This window comes from Microcaecilia unicolor, chromosome 6 (assembly GCF_901765095.1).
Source record: "Microcaecilia unicolor chromosome 6, aMicUni1.1, whole genome shotgun sequence".
Classification (NCBI taxonomy): Eukaryota; Metazoa; Chordata; class Amphibia; order Gymnophiona; family Siphonopidae; genus Microcaecilia; species Microcaecilia unicolor.
Window position 1 is genome coordinate 226,765,429 of NC_044036.1, and position 17,003 is coordinate 226,782,431.

The following is a 17,003-nucleotide window of genomic DNA, read 5'->3' on the forward strand; positions in this document are numbered from 1 at the left end:
AACTTATGGAGGGAGCTGAAGCTGCGAGTTGCCAAGCGACAGCCCAGAACTCTTAATGATTTAGAGATGATCTGCAAAGAGGAGTGGACCAAAATTCCTCCTGACATGTGTGCAAACCTCATCATCAACTACAGAAGACGTCTGACCGCTGTGCTTGCCAACAAGGGTTTTGCCACCAAGTATTAGGTCTTGTTTGCCAGAGGGATTAAATACTTATTTCCCTCTGCAGAATGCAAATAAATTCATATACTTTCCACAATGTGATTTTCCGGATTTAATTTGTGATGTGCTATCTCTCACTGTTACTAATAACCTACCCTTCAATTATGGGCTGCTCATGTCTTTGTCAGTGGGCAAACTTACAAAATCAGCAAGGGATCAAATACTTATTTCCACCACTGTATAAACGGCGAGTGACCATACTCACTCGCAAATGCGCAGTAGAGACCTCTGCCCCGCCCCCACGTCAATACGTGATGACGGGGGGGCGGAACACAGAGGGTCTGTACTGCGCATTGCTGAGGGAGGGACACCGCCGTCTAACGCTCCCCCCACCCGAGTCGCCGCCGCCACCCACCTTCTACCTGGTCGGGCCCTCGCTCCACTATTGAAACAGCGAGGGTCTGGGAACGCAGCACTGAGCTCTGCTGAGCTGCCGACATCGCCCTTCCTTCTTCTTCTCTGCCTCTGTCCCTCCCCTCGACGACGTTATGTCACACGAGGGCGGGACAGGCAGAGAAGAAGAACGAAGGCCGACGTCGGCAGCTCAGCAGAGCTCAGTGCTGCGTTTCCGGACCCTCGCTGTTTCAATAGCGGAGTGAGGGCCCGGCCGGGTGGAAGGTGGGTGGTGACGGCTCGGTGGGGGGGGGGGGGCGAACTCGGAGGGGGAGGGGCAGCGGCGAACTTGGCGGTGGGGGCGGGCCTTTCAACCCCCCCCCCCCCTTTGCTATAATAGCCCATTTTTACGGGCTCAAAGTCTAGTTATATTATATTTCATATATTGCATATTTCAAAGGGTGCAGTTTATGCAGTGCTTTTTTTGTAGAAAAAAATGTAATTATGGGTGGGGTCACCACATATGACCTCACCCCTATTATAGCCACACCCACATTAGCCACACCCCTTTTTACCAGCCATGGCGCATATAAACAGACATCATAGAAAATATGATACTAGTATAGGAGAAAAAAAATAACGGGATTTTTTTTTCATTATAAATAATTTCTTTAAGCTTTTCTAGCTCCAGTATACCCAGTGCAAAATAAGACAGCAGATATAAATTCTCAGATTGGACATATTCCAAAAACTAAAATGAAAATAAAATGATTTTTTTCTACCTTTGTTGTCTGGTGACTTTGTTTTTCTATCCATATTGGTCCCAGTCTCTGATTCTGCTGCTCTCTATTTATTCTCTTAACTCCGTTTCCAGGGCTTCCTTTCCATTTATTTCTTTACTTTCCTCCTTTCTTCTTTATTTCTTGCCATACATCCATAAGTAAAAGCTGGGTCCTCCTCTGTGGAATTGATCCAGCTTTTGCCTATTTTCTCTATCCATGTGCAGTTTTTCTCTTCTCTTCCTTTTCCCTCATCTCCATCCATGTGCATCTTCTTCTTTTTTCTTTCCTGCCCTCCATCCATGTCCAGCACCTCTCCTCTCCTCCATCCATGTCCAGCACTTCTCCTCTCTCATCCCTCCCCTGTATCCATATAAAGCAATAATTCTCTCTCCCCTCTCCTCCATTCAAGCCCAGCATTTCTCCTCTCTCCCCTGCCCTCCCTTTCCATCCATGTGCATCTCCTTCCTGTCTTCCCTCCCCTCCATCCCCAGCATGTCTCCCCTCACCCTGTCCTCCCCTCCCATGTCCAGCGATTCTCCTCTATCCCCTGCCATCCATGTCCAGTGATTCTCCTCGCTCCCCTGCCCTTCCCTCCCATTTATGTCCAGGAATTCTCTCTTCCCAGCGCTCCTCTCTTCCCTGCCCTCCCCTCCATGTCCAGAAATTCTCCTTTCTCCCTTGCCCTCCCCTCCCATCCATGTCCAGCATGACTCCTCTGCCCCCGTCCTCCCCTGCCATCCATGTCCAGCGATTTTCCTCTCCCCTGCCCTTCCCTCCATGTCCAGCATGACTCCTCTGCCCCCTGTCCTCCCCTGCCATCCATGTCCAGCGATTTTCCTCTCCCCTGCCCTCCCCTCCCATCCATGTCCAGCGATTCTCCTCTCTCCTCTACCCTCCCCTCTCCTCCCCTCTCATCCATGTCCAGCAATTCTCCTCTCTCCCTTGCCTCCCCTCTCATCCATCCAGCAATTCTCCTCTCTCCCCTGCTCTCCCCTCTAATCCATGTCCAGCAATTCTCCTCTCTCCCCTGCCCTCCTCTCCCATCCATATCCAGCAAGCCTCCCCTCTCATCTATCTCCAGCAATTCTCCTCTCTCCCCTGCCCTCCCCTGTCATCCATGTCCAGCAATTCTCCTCTCTCCCCTGCTGTCCCCTCTAATCCATGTCCAGCAATTCTCCTCTCTCCCCTGCCGTCCCCTCCCATCCATATCCAGCAATTCTCCTCTCTCCCCTGCCCTCCCATCCATGTCCAGCGATTCTCTCTCCCCTGCCATCACCTCCCATCTATGTCCAGCGATTTTCTCCCCTGCCTTCACCTCCCATCCATGTCCAGCGATTCTCTCTCACCTGCCCTTCCCTCCCATCCATGTCCAGCGATTCTCTCTCACCTGCCCTTCCCTCCCATCCATGTCCAGCGATTCTCTCTCACCTGCCCTTCCCTCCCATCCATGTCCAGCGATTCTCTCTCACCTGCCCTTCCCTCCCATCCATGTCCAGCGATTCTCCTCTCTCCCCTGCCCTCCCCTCCCATCCATGTCCAGCGATTCTCCTCTCTCCCCTGCCCTCTCCTCCCATCCATGTGCAGCGATTCTCCTCTCTCCCCTCCCCTCCCGTCTCCTCCCATCCATGTGCAGCATGTCTCCTCTCTCCCCTCCCCTCCCGTCTCCTCCCATCCATGTCCAGCAAATCTCTCTCCCCTGCCCTTCCCTCCCATCCATGTCCAGCGATTCTCCTCTTCCCTGCCCCCTCCCATCCATGTCCAGTATGTCTCCTCTCTCCTCTGCCCTCCCCCGCCCTCCCTCCCTATCCATGTCCAGCAGTTCTCCTCTCTCCCCTGCCCTCTGTCCCCTCCATGTCCAGCGATCCGTTCAAACCGCAGCCCCCCCCCCCACCCTCCCTCAGCTTCCCGACTTTCCTTTAAATTTTTAATTTACCCGATGTCGCAGCGAACCGGTAGTAAAAACAGCTGGCAGGCAGGCTTGCCTCCTTGTCGCTTCCCTTCTCTCTCACCCGCCCTCGCGGAAAGGAAATTACATCAGAGGAGGATGGGACGTGCTGAGAGGGAAGGGAAGTGATGAGGAGGCAAGCCTGCCTGCCTGCCAGCTGTTTTTACTGCCGGTTCGCCGCAACTTCTGGTAAATTAAAAATTTAAAGGAAAGTGGGGGAACTGAGGGAGAAGAGGGCGCACGGGTGCACAAACGGAAGGGAGCGGGCAGGTGAGCCGGACCTCACAAAAAAGGTGCCGGTACACCGTACCGGCACATACCGGCACAAAAAAAGCACTGAGTTTATAGCAAGGAGATTGTTACTGAATTCTGAGTTGTATTGTCTAGTTAGCAAAGGCTTGAATCTAGGGAATTTATGCTTCTAGATAAAGAATTAGCTTTTCCCTGCCTCATCTCTATATGAAACTTTCAATGTTTTCAGCTGCTTTAGTGGCACTCTTCAATAAAATCTGTGTGCTGGAAAGGCATAATTCACAAATGAACAGGGATCTTTAGTCTAACTTGGAACATAATTCTTGGATTATAGAAAATAACAGCAGCTTCAGTCAAAGTATCATTGAGGGTCTGATCTTTTAAACTTTATTCCAACAGACACAAGCCACATTGAATCGGTCTCTTAATGCAGATGCTTTGTATTTCTCTATGTTAACTTGTATTGCAGTGCGCTGAGCCTTTTATTGTGGTTTCATTTTATTTATATCCTCTATCACATACCTATATGGTCAGGTGGTAGAGACTGACTGAGTTTCGGCTTCAGCACCAAAACCAGCCTGAAATCCAAGTTCAGACATGCTTCAGTTGGGCAAAACTTCCAGTGCGTTTTTGGCTGAAACTGAAAACATCCCCCCCCCCCCCCCCCAACAATCACAAGTACCGCCCTCCCACCGCCTGACCCTAGGCCTACTTTTAGACTCCTTGGTGTTTTAGAGGCCTCTTAGAGCAGGAATGTTTTCCAGTTGCTCTTGCCTGTGCCAGCTCTGCAGCCAAAATGGCTGCTGCGACTTCCCGCAGCCCCCTTTTTGAGATTGTAGCCAGCATGGGTAGGAGCGACTAGGGATTGCTCCTGCCCATGCCAGTTCCAACCTCAAAATGGCTGCCATGACAAATTGTGGCAGCTATTTTGACTGCGGAGCAGGCAGGGGCAGGTGCATTTCTGGATCCCTTCTGCCCTGAAGAGGCCACTAGCCTAACAGGGTAGGCCCAGGGAGGGCCTACATATAGTGGGGTTGCAGGCAGTTCAGCGGGTTCGCTTTCTGCCCAGGGGGTGGGGGTTGACAGTTTCGGCTGCAACCTAGCAGTGAATCTTGGCCACAGATTAATTTTTGGCCAAAACAGAAAAAAAACCCTAGCTTGTCGCCCTCTAAGGTGCTAAGATACCTGTGGCATGACTTAATTTTAAAAGAATTATTTTGGACTGTCAACCTAAGCATCTGAAGTTGAGTACTGCTGAGCAGAAAAGAAGGATGGTCCTAGGCGAGGAAGAAGGACCAAGGACCAGAATAAACAGTGGTTGGCAGGATGGGGGAAGAAATAATAGCCGCAGAATAGGAGGGAGAGAGGGATCAGGCACAAAATGTGGGCTGTATAAGAAGGGAGAAATGTATGCGAGATAAATTCTCCGAGGACAAGCAGGCTGCTTGTTCTCACTGATGGGTGATGTCCACGGCAGCCCCTCCAATCGGAATCTTCACTAGCAAAAGCCTTTGCTAGCCCTCAAGCGCCAATGCGCACCGCGCATGCGCGGCCGTCTTCCCGCCCGAAACCGGCTCGTGCCGGCCAGTCTTCTTTTGTCCGCGCCCGGTACGATCGTATTTACGCCGTTCGCGCCCCGAAAGTCGACCTCGCGCGTCTTTTTTGATATTCGCTACGAAAAAAAAAAAAAAAAACCATTCGGAAGAAGACGTTTTCGGTCTGTTCCCCTTCCTATATTTCTAGTTTTGCCCCATTAAGTTTTCTTTCGTCGTCGGGGTAGGCCCCTTGGAGGCCTCGGTTAGAAGTTTTTCTTCCCCTTTTTTGTGGTGCCATCTTCGCCATTACGAGTTTTGATGTCGCCGGTGCGATTTTTCCGCCCATGACATCGAAGTCTCCCAGCGGCTTCAAGAAGTGCACCCAGTGCGCCCGGGTAATCTCGCTCACTGATAGGCACGCGTCGTGTCTTCAGTGTCTGGGGGCTGGGCACCGCCCGCAGGCCTGTAGTCTGTGTTCCCTTTTACAAAAGCGGACTCAGGTAGCGAGATTGGCCCAGTGGAACGTTTTGTTCTCGGGCTCTTCGTCGGCATCGGCACCGGGAGTATCGAGTGCATCGACGTCGCCAGCGTCCAGACCTTCATCCTCTGCCGCGATTGCATCGAGGCATCGACCCTCTGCATTGGGGCTGAGACATCGGAAGGCTGCGTCGGCGTCGGTGGTACCGGGACCTCCTCGTCTGTTGATGTCGTCGGACGGTGGTGCTTCGTCTGGAGTGCAGGTGAGGGCTGTCCATTCCCCTGCTGGTGGCGGTGAGCCTTCGGGTGGGTCTCCCCCTACCCTGAGGGCTCCTGCGGTACAGCCCCCCCGAGACCGACCTTCTTCGGCCTCGGCCCCGAGGAAGCGACGGTTGGATTCTACGTCCTCGTCAGTGCCGGGAAGCTCCGGTGACATGCTTCGTCCCAAGAAGTCGAAGAAGCATCGACACCGGTCCCCTTCCCGTGTCGGCACCGAGAGCTCTGGGTCGCCGAGGGAGTCGGCACCCAGTAGGCATCGGCACCGAGAGGACCGCTCACCCTCTGTTCAAGAGGTGTCGATGCGCTCCACTATGGACAGCCCGGAACAGCCTCCACGCCCGGAACAGACTCTGACATCGACACCTGCATCGGCTTCCATGTCTTTCTCCACAGCCGCTCTGCACGAGAGTCTCCGGGCCGTTCTCCCAGAGATCCTGGGAGAGCTGTTGCGCCCTTCCCCTCCGGTACCGGGGGTGCTTGCGCCACCGGTACCGTCGAGTGAGGCGCCGGCTGGCCTCTTGCCCGGGGTGAGGTCTCCGACATCGGTGCCGCTTGTGGTACCGACTGCGGTAGCCTCCCAGGAAGGCTCCCTGACGACGTCGGCGGAGGGAGCTTCGCCGGTGCGAGCGAGGGAGTCTACATCTTGATGCTCCCACCGTGGCCGTGGTTCCACGGAGTCGAGCCGGGCACGGCTTCAGACACAGGTCCGCGAACTTGTGTCTGATACCGACGGTGAGGCCTCGTGGGAGGAGGAGGGAGGACATCAGATATTTCTCTGACGAGGAGTCTGATGGCCTACCTTCTGATCCCACTCTCTCTCCTGAAAGGCAGCTTTCTCCTCCCGAGAGTCTGTCTTTCGCTTCCTTTCTCCGGGAGATGTCTACGGCCATCCCCTTCCCGGTGGTTGTGGAGGACGAGCCCAGGGCAGAGATGTTTGAGCTCCTGGACTATCCTTCTCCACCTAAGGAAGCGTCCACAGTACCCATGCATCATGTCCTCAAAAAGACATTGCTGGCGAACTGGACCAAGCCATTAAGTAATCCCCACATTCCCAAGAAGATCGAGTCCCAGTACCGGATCCATGGGGACCCAGAGCTGATGCGCACTCAGTTGCCTCACGACTCTGGAGTTGTGGATTTGGCCCTAAAGAAGGCTAAGAGTTCTAGGGAGCATGCTTCGGCGCCCCCGGGCAAGGACTCTAGAACCTTAGACTCCTTTGGGAGGAAGGCCTACCATTCCTCTATGCTCGTGGCCAAAATTCAGTCTTACCAGCTCTACACGAGCATACACATGCGGAACAATGTGCGGCAGTTGGCGGGCTTGGTGGACAAGCTCCCCCCCTGAGCAAGCCAAGCCATTACAGGAGGTGGTCAGGCAGCTGAAGGCGTGCAGAAAATTCCTGGCCAGAGGGGTGTATGACACCTTTGATGTTGCGTCCAGGGCCGCTGCTCAAGGTGTGGTGATGCGCAGACTCTCATGGCTGCGTGCCTCCGACCTGGAGAATAGACTCCAGCAGCGGATTGGGGACTCGCCTTGCCGTGCGGATAACATTTTTGGAGAAAAAGTCGAGCAGGTGGTAGAGCAGCTCCACCAGCGGGATACCGCTTTCGACAAGTTCTCCCGCCGGCAGCCTTCAGCTTCTACCTCTACAGGTAGACGATTTTTGGGGGGAAGGAGGACTGTTCCTTACTCTTCTGGTAAGCGTAGGTACAACCCTCCTTCTCGACAGCCTGCGGCCCAGGCTAAGCCCCAGCGCGCTCGCTCTCGTCAGCAGCGTGCGCCTCAGCAAGGCTCTGCGGCTCCCCAGCAAAAGCAAGGGACGAGCTTTTGACTGGCTCCAGCAGAGCATAGCTGACATCCAAGTGTCCGTGCCGGGCGACCTGCCAGTCGGAGGGAGGTTGAAAGTTTTTCACCAAAGGTGGCCTCTCATAACCTCCGATCAGTGGGTTCTCCAAATAGTCCGGCAAGGATACACCCTCAATTTGGCCTCAAAACCTCCAAATTGTCCACCGGGAGCTCAGTCTTACAGCTTCCAGCACAAGCAGGTACTTGCAGAGGAACTCTCCGCCCTTCTCAGCGCCAATGCGGTCGAGCCCGTGCCATCCGGGCAAGAAGGGCTGGGATTCTATTCCAGGTACTTCCTTGTGGAAAAGAAAACAGGGGGGATGCGTCCCATCCTTAGACCTAAGGGCCCTGAACAAATATCTGGTCAAAGAAAAGTTTAGGATGCTTTCCCTGGGCACCCTTCTCCCCATGATTCAGGAAAACGATTGGCTATGCTCTCTGGACTTGAAGGACGCCTACACACACATCCCGATACTGCTAGCTCACAGACAGTATCTGCGATTTCAGCTGGGCACACGTCACTTCCAGTACTGTGTGCTACCCTTTGGGCTCGCCTCTGCGCCCAGAGTGTTCACGAAGTGCTTGGCTGTAGTAGCAGCGGCACTTCGCAGGCTTGGGGGTACACGTGTTCCCATATCTCGACGATTGGCTGGTGAAGAACACATCCGAGGCAGGAGCTCTACAGTCCATGCAGATGACTATTCGCCTCCTGGAGCTACTGGGGTTTGTGATAAATTATCCAAAGTCCCACCTTCTTCCAGTGCAGAAACTCGAATTCATAGGAGCTCTGCTGGACTCTCGGACGGCTCGCGCCTATCTCCCAGAGACGAGAGCCAACAACTTGTTGTCCCTCGTCTCGCGGGTGCAAGCGTCCCAGCAGATCACAGCTCGGCAGATGTTGAGATTGCTGGGCCACATGGCCTCCACAGTTCATGTGACTCCCATGGCCCGCCTTCACATGAGATCTGCTCAATGGACCCTAGCTTCCCAGTGGTTTCAGGCTGCTGGGGATCTAGAAGACGTGATCCACCTGTCCACGAGTTTTCTCAAATCCCCTGACCACGGATGCGTCTCTCCTGGGGTGGGGAGCTCATGTCGATGGGCTTCACACCCAAGGAAGCTGGTCCCTCCAGGAACGCAATCTGCAGATCAATCTCCTGGAGTTACGAGCGGTCTGGAACGCTCTGAAGGCTTTCAGAGATCGGCTGTCCCCCCAAATTATCCAAATTCAGACAGACAACCAGGTTGCCATGTATTACATCAACAAGCAGGGGGGCACCGGATCTTGCCCCCTGTGTCAGGAAGCCGTCAGCATATGGCTTTGGGCTCGCCGTCACGGCATGGTGCTCCAAGCCACATATCTGGCAGGCGTAAACAACAGTCTGGCCGACAGGTTGAGCAGGATTATGCAACCTCACGAGTGGTCGCTCAATTCCCGTGTAGTGCGACAGATCTTCCAGGTGTGGGGCACCCCCTTGGTAGATCTCTTTGCATCTCGAGCCAACCACAAAGTCCCTCAGTTCTGTTCCAGGCTTCAGGCCCACGGCAGACTGGCATCGGATGCCTTCCTCCTGGACTGGGGGGAGGGTCTGCTGTATGCTTATCCTCCCATACCTCTGGTGGGGAAGACTTTGTTGAAACTCAAGCAAGACCGAGGCACCATGATTCTGATTGCTCCTTTTTGGCCGCGTCAGATCTGGTTTCCTCTTCTTCTGGAGTTGTCCTCCGAAGAACCATGGAGATTGGAGTGTTTTCCGACCCTCATCACACAGGACGAGGGGGCGCTTCAGCTTCCCAACCTCCGGTCTCTGGCTCTCACGGCCTGGATGTTGAGAGCGTAGACTTTGCCTCTTTGGGTCTGTCAGAGGGTGTCTCCCGCATCTTGCTTGCTTCCAGGAAAGATTCCACTAAGAGGAGTTACTTCTTTCTATGGAGGAGGTTTGCCGTCTGGTATGACAGCAAGGCCCTAGATCCTCGCTCTTGTCCTACACACCCTGCTTGAATACCTTCTGCACTTGTCTGAGTCTGGTCTCAAGACCAACTCTGTAAGAGTTCACCTTAGTGCAATCAGTGCATACCATTACCTTGTGGAAGGTAAGCCGATCTCGGGACAGCCTTTAGTTGTTCGATTCATGAGAGGTTTGCTTTTGTCAAAGCCCACCGTCAAACCTCCTACAGTGTCATGGGATCTCAATGTCATTTTCACCCAGCTGATGAAACCTCCTTTTGAGCCACTGAACTCCTGCCATCTGAAGTACTTGACCTGGAAGGTCATTTTCTTGGTGGCAGTTACTTCAGCTCGTAGAGTCAGTGAGCTTCAGGCCCTGGTAGCCCAGGCTCCTTACACCAAATTTCATCATAACAGAGTAGTCCTCCGCACTCACCCTAAGTTCTTGCCAAAGGTTGTGTCAGAGTTCCATCTGAACCAGTCAGTTGTCTTGCCAACATTCTTTCCCCGACCTCATTCCTGCCCTGCTGAACGTCAGCTGCACACATTGGACTGCAAGAGAGCATTGGCCTTCTATCTGGAGCGGACACAGCCCAACAGACAGTCCGCCCAATTGTTTGTTTCTTTTGATCCCAACAGGAGGGGAGTGGCTGTGGGGAAACGCACCATATCCAATTGGCTAGCAAATTGCATTTCCTTCACTTATGCCCAGGCTGGGCTGGCTCTTGAGGGTCATGTCACGGCTCATAATGTTAGAGCCACGGCAGCGTTGGTAGCCCACTTGAAGTCAGCCACTATTGAAGAGATTTGCAAAGCTGCGACGTGGTCATCTGTCCACACATTCACATCTCATTACTGCCTGCAGCAGGATACCCGACGCGACAGTCGGTTCGGGCAGTCAGTGCTTCAGAATCTGTTCGGGGTTTAGAATCCAACTCCACCCCCCTAGGCCCATGTTTTTTCTGTTCCAGGCTACACTCTCAGTTAGTTGGAAAATTGTTAGGTCAATCTCAGTTATGTCCTCGCCGTTGCGAGGTCCAATTGACCATATTTGTTGTTTTGAGTGAGCCTGTGGGCTAGGGATACCCCATCAGTGAGAACAAGCAGCCTGCTTGTCCTCGGAGAAAGCGAATGCTACATACCTGTAGAAGGTATTCTCCGAGGACAGCAGGCTGATTGTTCTCACAGACCCGCCCGCCTCCCCTTTGGAGTTGTGTCTTCCCTTCTCTTTGTTTTGCTACATATGAGACTGGTCGGCACGAGCCGGTTTCGGGCGGGAAGACGGCCGCGCATGCGCGGTGCGCATTGGCGCGCGAGGGCTAGCAAAGGCTTTTGCTAGTGAAGATTCCGATTGGAGGGGCTGCCATGGACGTCACCCATCAGTGAAAACAATCAGCCTGCTGTCCTCGGAGAATACCTTCTACAGGTATGTAGCATTCGCTTTATAGAGGAGGCAAACAAGTTTGGGAGGGAAGGAAAGAGCAAAAGTGAATAGCATTTAAAAAGGCAGGCTCTTAATTTTGGCTTATGCATAACTGTTAAATGTTTCTAATTCTTTTCTGTTTTGTTATCATTACAATGACTTAATGCTTCATTTTTATTTAGGTAAAATTAAAGGATTCTGGGTCGGACAGACAGAGTATCGATTCAAGAGATTTAGCTGCACAGTTCCCAGTTTCCAGCACAGATGGTTTCTCAACAGAGTTTCCAATTCTGCCTCCCATACATGGGTAATAAACTGTGAAGAAGATTGTTGCTTACAGAGAGCCAATACTTAGGGAAGCATTTGAAATGAGATTCACAAAACTCTAGAATTATTAAAATAGAAGCACAGAAAATGACAGATAAGACCATATGGCTTATCCAGTCTGCTCATCCATACCAACTACTAATCTCTACTTACCTTTTCATTCTACAAGACCAATCCAAACGCAGAGGTTGTGTCTGTCAACCAGCAGGTGGAGACTGAGATCATTGATCTATGAGCTCTGTGTTACAAAGATTTCATGTAGGCACAGCCTACCAGTATTCTCTGTCTCCAGCAGATGGTGACAGACCCTTGTGGTCTAAACTGTTAGTGAAATTTCTGGGCCCAGTTGGCGAATTGGTTTCCCAATGGAGTAAAACTGCCAGGGGTGGAATTTGGAGTTTTGCTGTGCAAGGGAAACTTGGAGGAGTCTAGGTTTCCTCTCTCTCTCTCTTGTTTTTAGGGAGTTGATGTATGATTTTATGTTTTGGTTGGTTTGTTTTTCTGCACTTCCCACTACATATGATTAAAGGTTCCGGCATCTCCACACCCACGCCAGCATTCCCCCCTGTCAGTGACCCATATAATAAAGTTGTTGAGGACTTGCATAAATTCTATTTACTACCCTGTATTGCAACTGCTTATATTTGGTCACCCACAAATGTTTGTGTATATACTCATATGCCTCCCCCCAAGCTTCGTCTGTCAATGGTGTAACCCACATAGTATTCCACATGGGGTAACTTTTTGTCACTCTCCTTTTTTTTTTTTTGTTTTTTTTTTTAATTATCTTTAGTGAATCAAAGGCAGGTACAGTTTATTAGTGTTCCACTCAACAAGGACAAAACTGAACAATGCAACAACCAAATTTGGGTGAGCATGACAATAAAGAGGACAACCCCCAAAAAGAATTGTGCACTGCCCCTGATCATTTTTCATATACCACCCTTAAAGAGAACACCAAAGCAAAGTCCCTCCCTCCCCAGGTCTCCACAGTAGTAGCTCATATACCACCCTTCGTTCTAACCCCCCCCCCCCCCCCAGGATACAATGTAGTATACCTATTCCAAAGGTCTTGATAAGGGCGTTGCCTCAGCAATGTGCATATGGCAAACTGGAGGGGCAACCATTCTGCCATCTCTCTCATAAAACCAAGCCAGCCTACTATGGAGGGTGGATTGGGGGCTACTGCAGTATGTACTTCTTAACCAATAACACAGCCAAAAGTACAAACTGACGTGCCTCTCTCAGGCTATCTCTATGCAGTTGATCCCCACTACTGAGGAGCAAAGCATGTAGGACCACTCAAATGTACACTGAGGAGCAAAGCAATGTAGCACCACTGAAATGTACACTGAGGAGCAAAGCAATGTAAGACCACTCAAATGTACACTGCAAAATCAACACAAGGACCCTTAGAACCTGAGTCTATAGAGAGGACAGGGCAGGGCATTCCAGAAATGAATGCAGAAGGGAACCTGGGGCAGCCTTGCACTTTAAACAAGTATCTTCCCAAAGTCCCATAAACTTGCCCCTCTGCTTTGAAATATAAACTCTATCAAAGGTTTTATATTTAATATCCTGCAGTACAGCATTTGTCATGATCCATGGAGATTTTCAGGTGCACCCTTCAGAAGCTTCCAAGAAACCTTCTCCCCCAAATCCCTAGCCATCCCTGAATTAGTAAATCTAGGTGGGGGGCTTTCCTAGCATCCCCTAGCCAGTTGGTACCACTGAGAAAGTTTATTCAAGGCAGGTGGTAGCTGGGAAAATATTTGGTAGTCTGGTGAATCTCAGAGGAGAGCCCAAACAATGTTCCATGAAGTTAACATAGTGCCTCACCTGGAAAAAGTGAAAAAGATGTGTATTAGGGATATTCCATGCACGCTTGCTTGATCAAAGGTAGGGAAGTTGGTACCACTTAGCTCGCTCAGTTGTCCCAAATGTCTGCAACTGCCCCTTTGCCACCATATAAAAGCTCCCTGGCCTACAGCCGTTGGAACGTCCATATTATCCACCAGAGGCGCAAAGGGTTCACCCCCCTCCAAGGCTTTTCCGATAACATCCTGCCACCAATGCCAGGCCTTCAAAGCAATTAGAAAGTTGTTTTTGCTCAAAGATCCCATCCTATGGCTAGCATGAGGATCCAAAGCCAAGATGATATCTTATGGGGCGCACTAGGTTTGCCAAAAATCTGCAGGAGCAAAATGAGCAGAGTTAGTATGCTCATCTCATCAAGGATGCTACATTGTATAGTCAGAGGTCCAGTAATTGAATTCCCCCCCTACCCCCGTGCTCTATTATGGATCAGTTTAGAGAATGTGATGTGAGGTCTTTTAGAGTGCCAAATAAGAGTTAATAATGTTGCACGATAATCCCTCCTCTCTCTGTGCCACTCACAAAGGTAACATTTGCAATGGATAAAAGTAATTTTGGTAAAAGAACCATATTAATAAGGGCCACTGTGCCTAAAAGGTTCACAGGCAAACCTTTTCATTGTACACAGAGCTTCTGCACTACGTTGAATATTATATTTTTCGTGGAAAGCCAATCATAGTACTCAAATTCCCAGGTACTTAATCCCAGTTTTTGCCCATGAAAAAGAAAAATCCCTAATTGCTATGCACGTGCAAGGGTTCATGATGGGGAGAGCCTCTGATTTGCCAAAGTTAATCTGCAAGCCGGCGAAAGTACCAAAATCCCAGATGAGTCTCATAATGACCGTAAAGCGTAGATGCCATGTTGTTGATGCGTAACAACATGTGATCAGCGAAAAGATTTATTCGGTATTCTCGTCTGCCTACCCACCATATTTTTGCCGCTAGAATCTCTACAGAGAGCACGCACAGGAGCTGGGAGAGGGGACAGCCCTGCAGTGTGCCCCTCCGCAGAGAAAGTTTCTGTAAGGGCATCATTAACAAGTTGAGCAGAAGGGCTACTATAGAGCACTCTTACCCAGTCCAAGAAGGCCCCTGTTATACCAAGGCTTTGAAGATCCCAAAACAAATACTGCCATAACACTTCATCAAATGTCTTCTCTGTATCCAGAATTGCATCCCCTGATCTACACACGCCCTCCCTAAGTATACGGCAGACCTTTAAGATATTAGCTGAGTGTCACGGCCCTCACCTGCTCTCCAGCGAGACACTCCGACGGCGTGGGAATGCCCGCCTTCATAGCAGGTCCGGTGCGCCGGTCTGTGCGGCGCTTGTCCTCTCCCTTGGCGTGGTGCGCACGCCCAGGATCACTACATGCCCTACGTTTCGCCGGCTCCGCACACCAGGGCGGTTCAGGACCATCAACCCACCTCCGTGCACCGTGGGGAGGTCCTTGTTGCGAGCGGACTCTTCCTCGACCACCTAAGCTTTGGCAGCTCTCCTCTCCAGCTGATCCCTCTCAGCACCGGAAGCCCAGCGCTATTTCTGGAGCACTTCCCTAGGCCTCATTGCTTCGGCTTCTATTTGGTAAGCGCTCTTTGTATTGGACTGTTTCCCGAATTTCTGCCCATTGAACATTGCTTATACCTGGATTACTCTCTCGCCTGCTGCCTGCCTGTTGAACATTGCTCGTACCTGGATTACTCTGCCTGCTGCCTGCTTCTTGAACACTGCTTGTACCTGGATTACTCTCTCGCCTGCTGCCTGCTTCTTGAACACTGCTCGTACCTGGATTACTCTCTCACCTGCTGCCTGCCTGCGAACATTGCTCATACCTGGATTACTCTCTCGCCTGCTGCCCACCTGTTGAACACTGCTTGTACCCGGATTACTCTGTTGCCTGCTGCCCACCTCTTGAACACTGCTTGTACCCGGATTACTCTGTTGCCTGCTGCCAGCCTCTTGAACATTGCTTGTACCTGGATTGCTCTTTTGCCTGCTGCCAGCCTGTTGGACACTGCTTGTACCAGGACCATTCCCTTCCGTTCCCCTCCAGCTGGTTCCTCAGCGCCCCTTTCCTCAGCTTCCCACACAAGTCCTGCCGGCTGCCTGCACCTGGGGGCTCAACCTCCAGGGAACGGCGGTCACTGCAAGTGAACCTCGGGGTTGCTCGGCCGCCAAGCAGGTACCGAGGGCGTGTCATCGCGCTCACCAGTGCTTCACTTGGCTCAAGAACTCACAAGTCTGACAGTAAGCTGAAGCCATGAGTTCGCCGGACAAACCTGAACTGTCAGATCTTACCCAGGTTCTCCAGCAACAACAGGCCCAGCTAAACTGACTCTCTGGAGTCTTACAGGATGTGTGTTCCCAGATGTCCACTCTCCAAATTCAGCGCCAACCACCTGCTGCCTCATCTGGGACCGTTTTCTCTACTCCTGGGTTGTGGTTTCCGGAGCCTCCTGCTTGTTGGGGGTTCCTTAACCAGTGCCTTATGCTCTTTGAGGTGCAGGATGGGGCCCTTTCCTCCGACAGACTCAAGATTACCTATATAATTTCACTGCTCTCAGGACCCACCTTGGCTTGGGCCTCTCCTCTCTGGGAGCAGCGAAATCCACTACTCACTGACCTGGGGGAGTTTTTGTCGTTTCAGGTTAGTTTTTGACATCCCGGGGAGTCCCTCCTTGGCAGCCGGAGAATTACGGATTCAACAAGGCAGCAATTCTTTAGGGGCTTCTGCGGTATGCTTTCGAACCCTTGCCTCCGAGTTGAGATGGAACCAAGAGGCCCTCACAGCCATTTTTTGGCAAGGACTAACTGGCCGAATTAAGGACGAGTTAGCAGGCCAGGAACTTCTGACCACCTTGGACGCCCTCATTACCCTTTGTGTCTGTGTTGACATCCGTTTCCAAGAGAGGTCGCAGGAACGTTCTGCTCAGCGCCCTCCACAGAGGCCTTCTCCTCTGAGTCATGCCCTGGTTCCCCATAGGGAACGATTGGCTCCTCTTCTGGGGGTTCTGAAGAGCCGATGGTTATCGGTCGACATTGTCTGAGCAGGAGAGGACTCACCGTCGGAACAATAGACTGTATTGTGGACAGGCTGGTCATTTCGTGCAATTTTGTCCTAATAAACCTGGAAATGCGCAGACCCAGGGCCTTTGAAAGGGGTGGCTCTGGGTCGATACCCCTTCCGTATAATCTGGTTTCCATTCCTATTTTTCTGCGATGGAATGAACTTTGTGTTAGCGCTTTAGCCCTGATTGATTCAGGGGCCAGAGGGAATTTTATTGACTTCAGCCTTCTAGCCCAACTAGGGACTCCTTCGATCCCTTAAACCCACGTTACATGTGACCTCCATTCAGGGATTGACCCTACCCCACTCCATTACCCAGGTCACCCAACCATTACAGATGCAAGTCGGAATTCTACACCAAGAAGAGATCCAACTCTTGGTTCTTCCCCGGGCCATCCATCTTGTTATTCTGGGCCTGCCCTGGTTGCGACAGTACAAGCCCAGTATCAACTGGACCACAGGTGATATCAGCAGATGGGGTTCCCAATGTTTTGCTTCATGTCTTATGCCAGTGGACCCTCCCACGAAAACTATTTCGGCCCTTCCCGGGGTCCTCTGCCCCTGTGAGGCTTGCCTTCCAGTAGAATACCAAGACTTCCAGGACGTCTTTAATGCCCATGAGGCTGAATCTCTTCCCCCTCATCGCCTGTTTGACTGCCCTATTGAATTACTCCCAAGCAAGACACCACC

The 17,003-nt window shown here is 51.6% G+C and overlaps 1 protein-coding gene across 2 annotated transcripts in view; it reads left to right on the forward strand.

The window, feature by feature from the left end:
• FKBP15 (FKBP prolyl isomerase 15) overlaps positions 1-17,003 on the forward strand; it is a 1,277,056-nt gene that overhangs the window by 411,174 nt on the left and 848,879 nt on the right. For both annotated transcript variants that reach the window (XM_030206543.1, XM_030206544.1), the window contains one exon: positions 11,224-11,348. In XM_030206543.1, the coding sequence (XP_030062403.1) occupies positions 11,224-11,348 (125 nt within the window). The remainder of the gene's footprint in view (positions 1-11,223; positions 11,349-17,003) is intronic.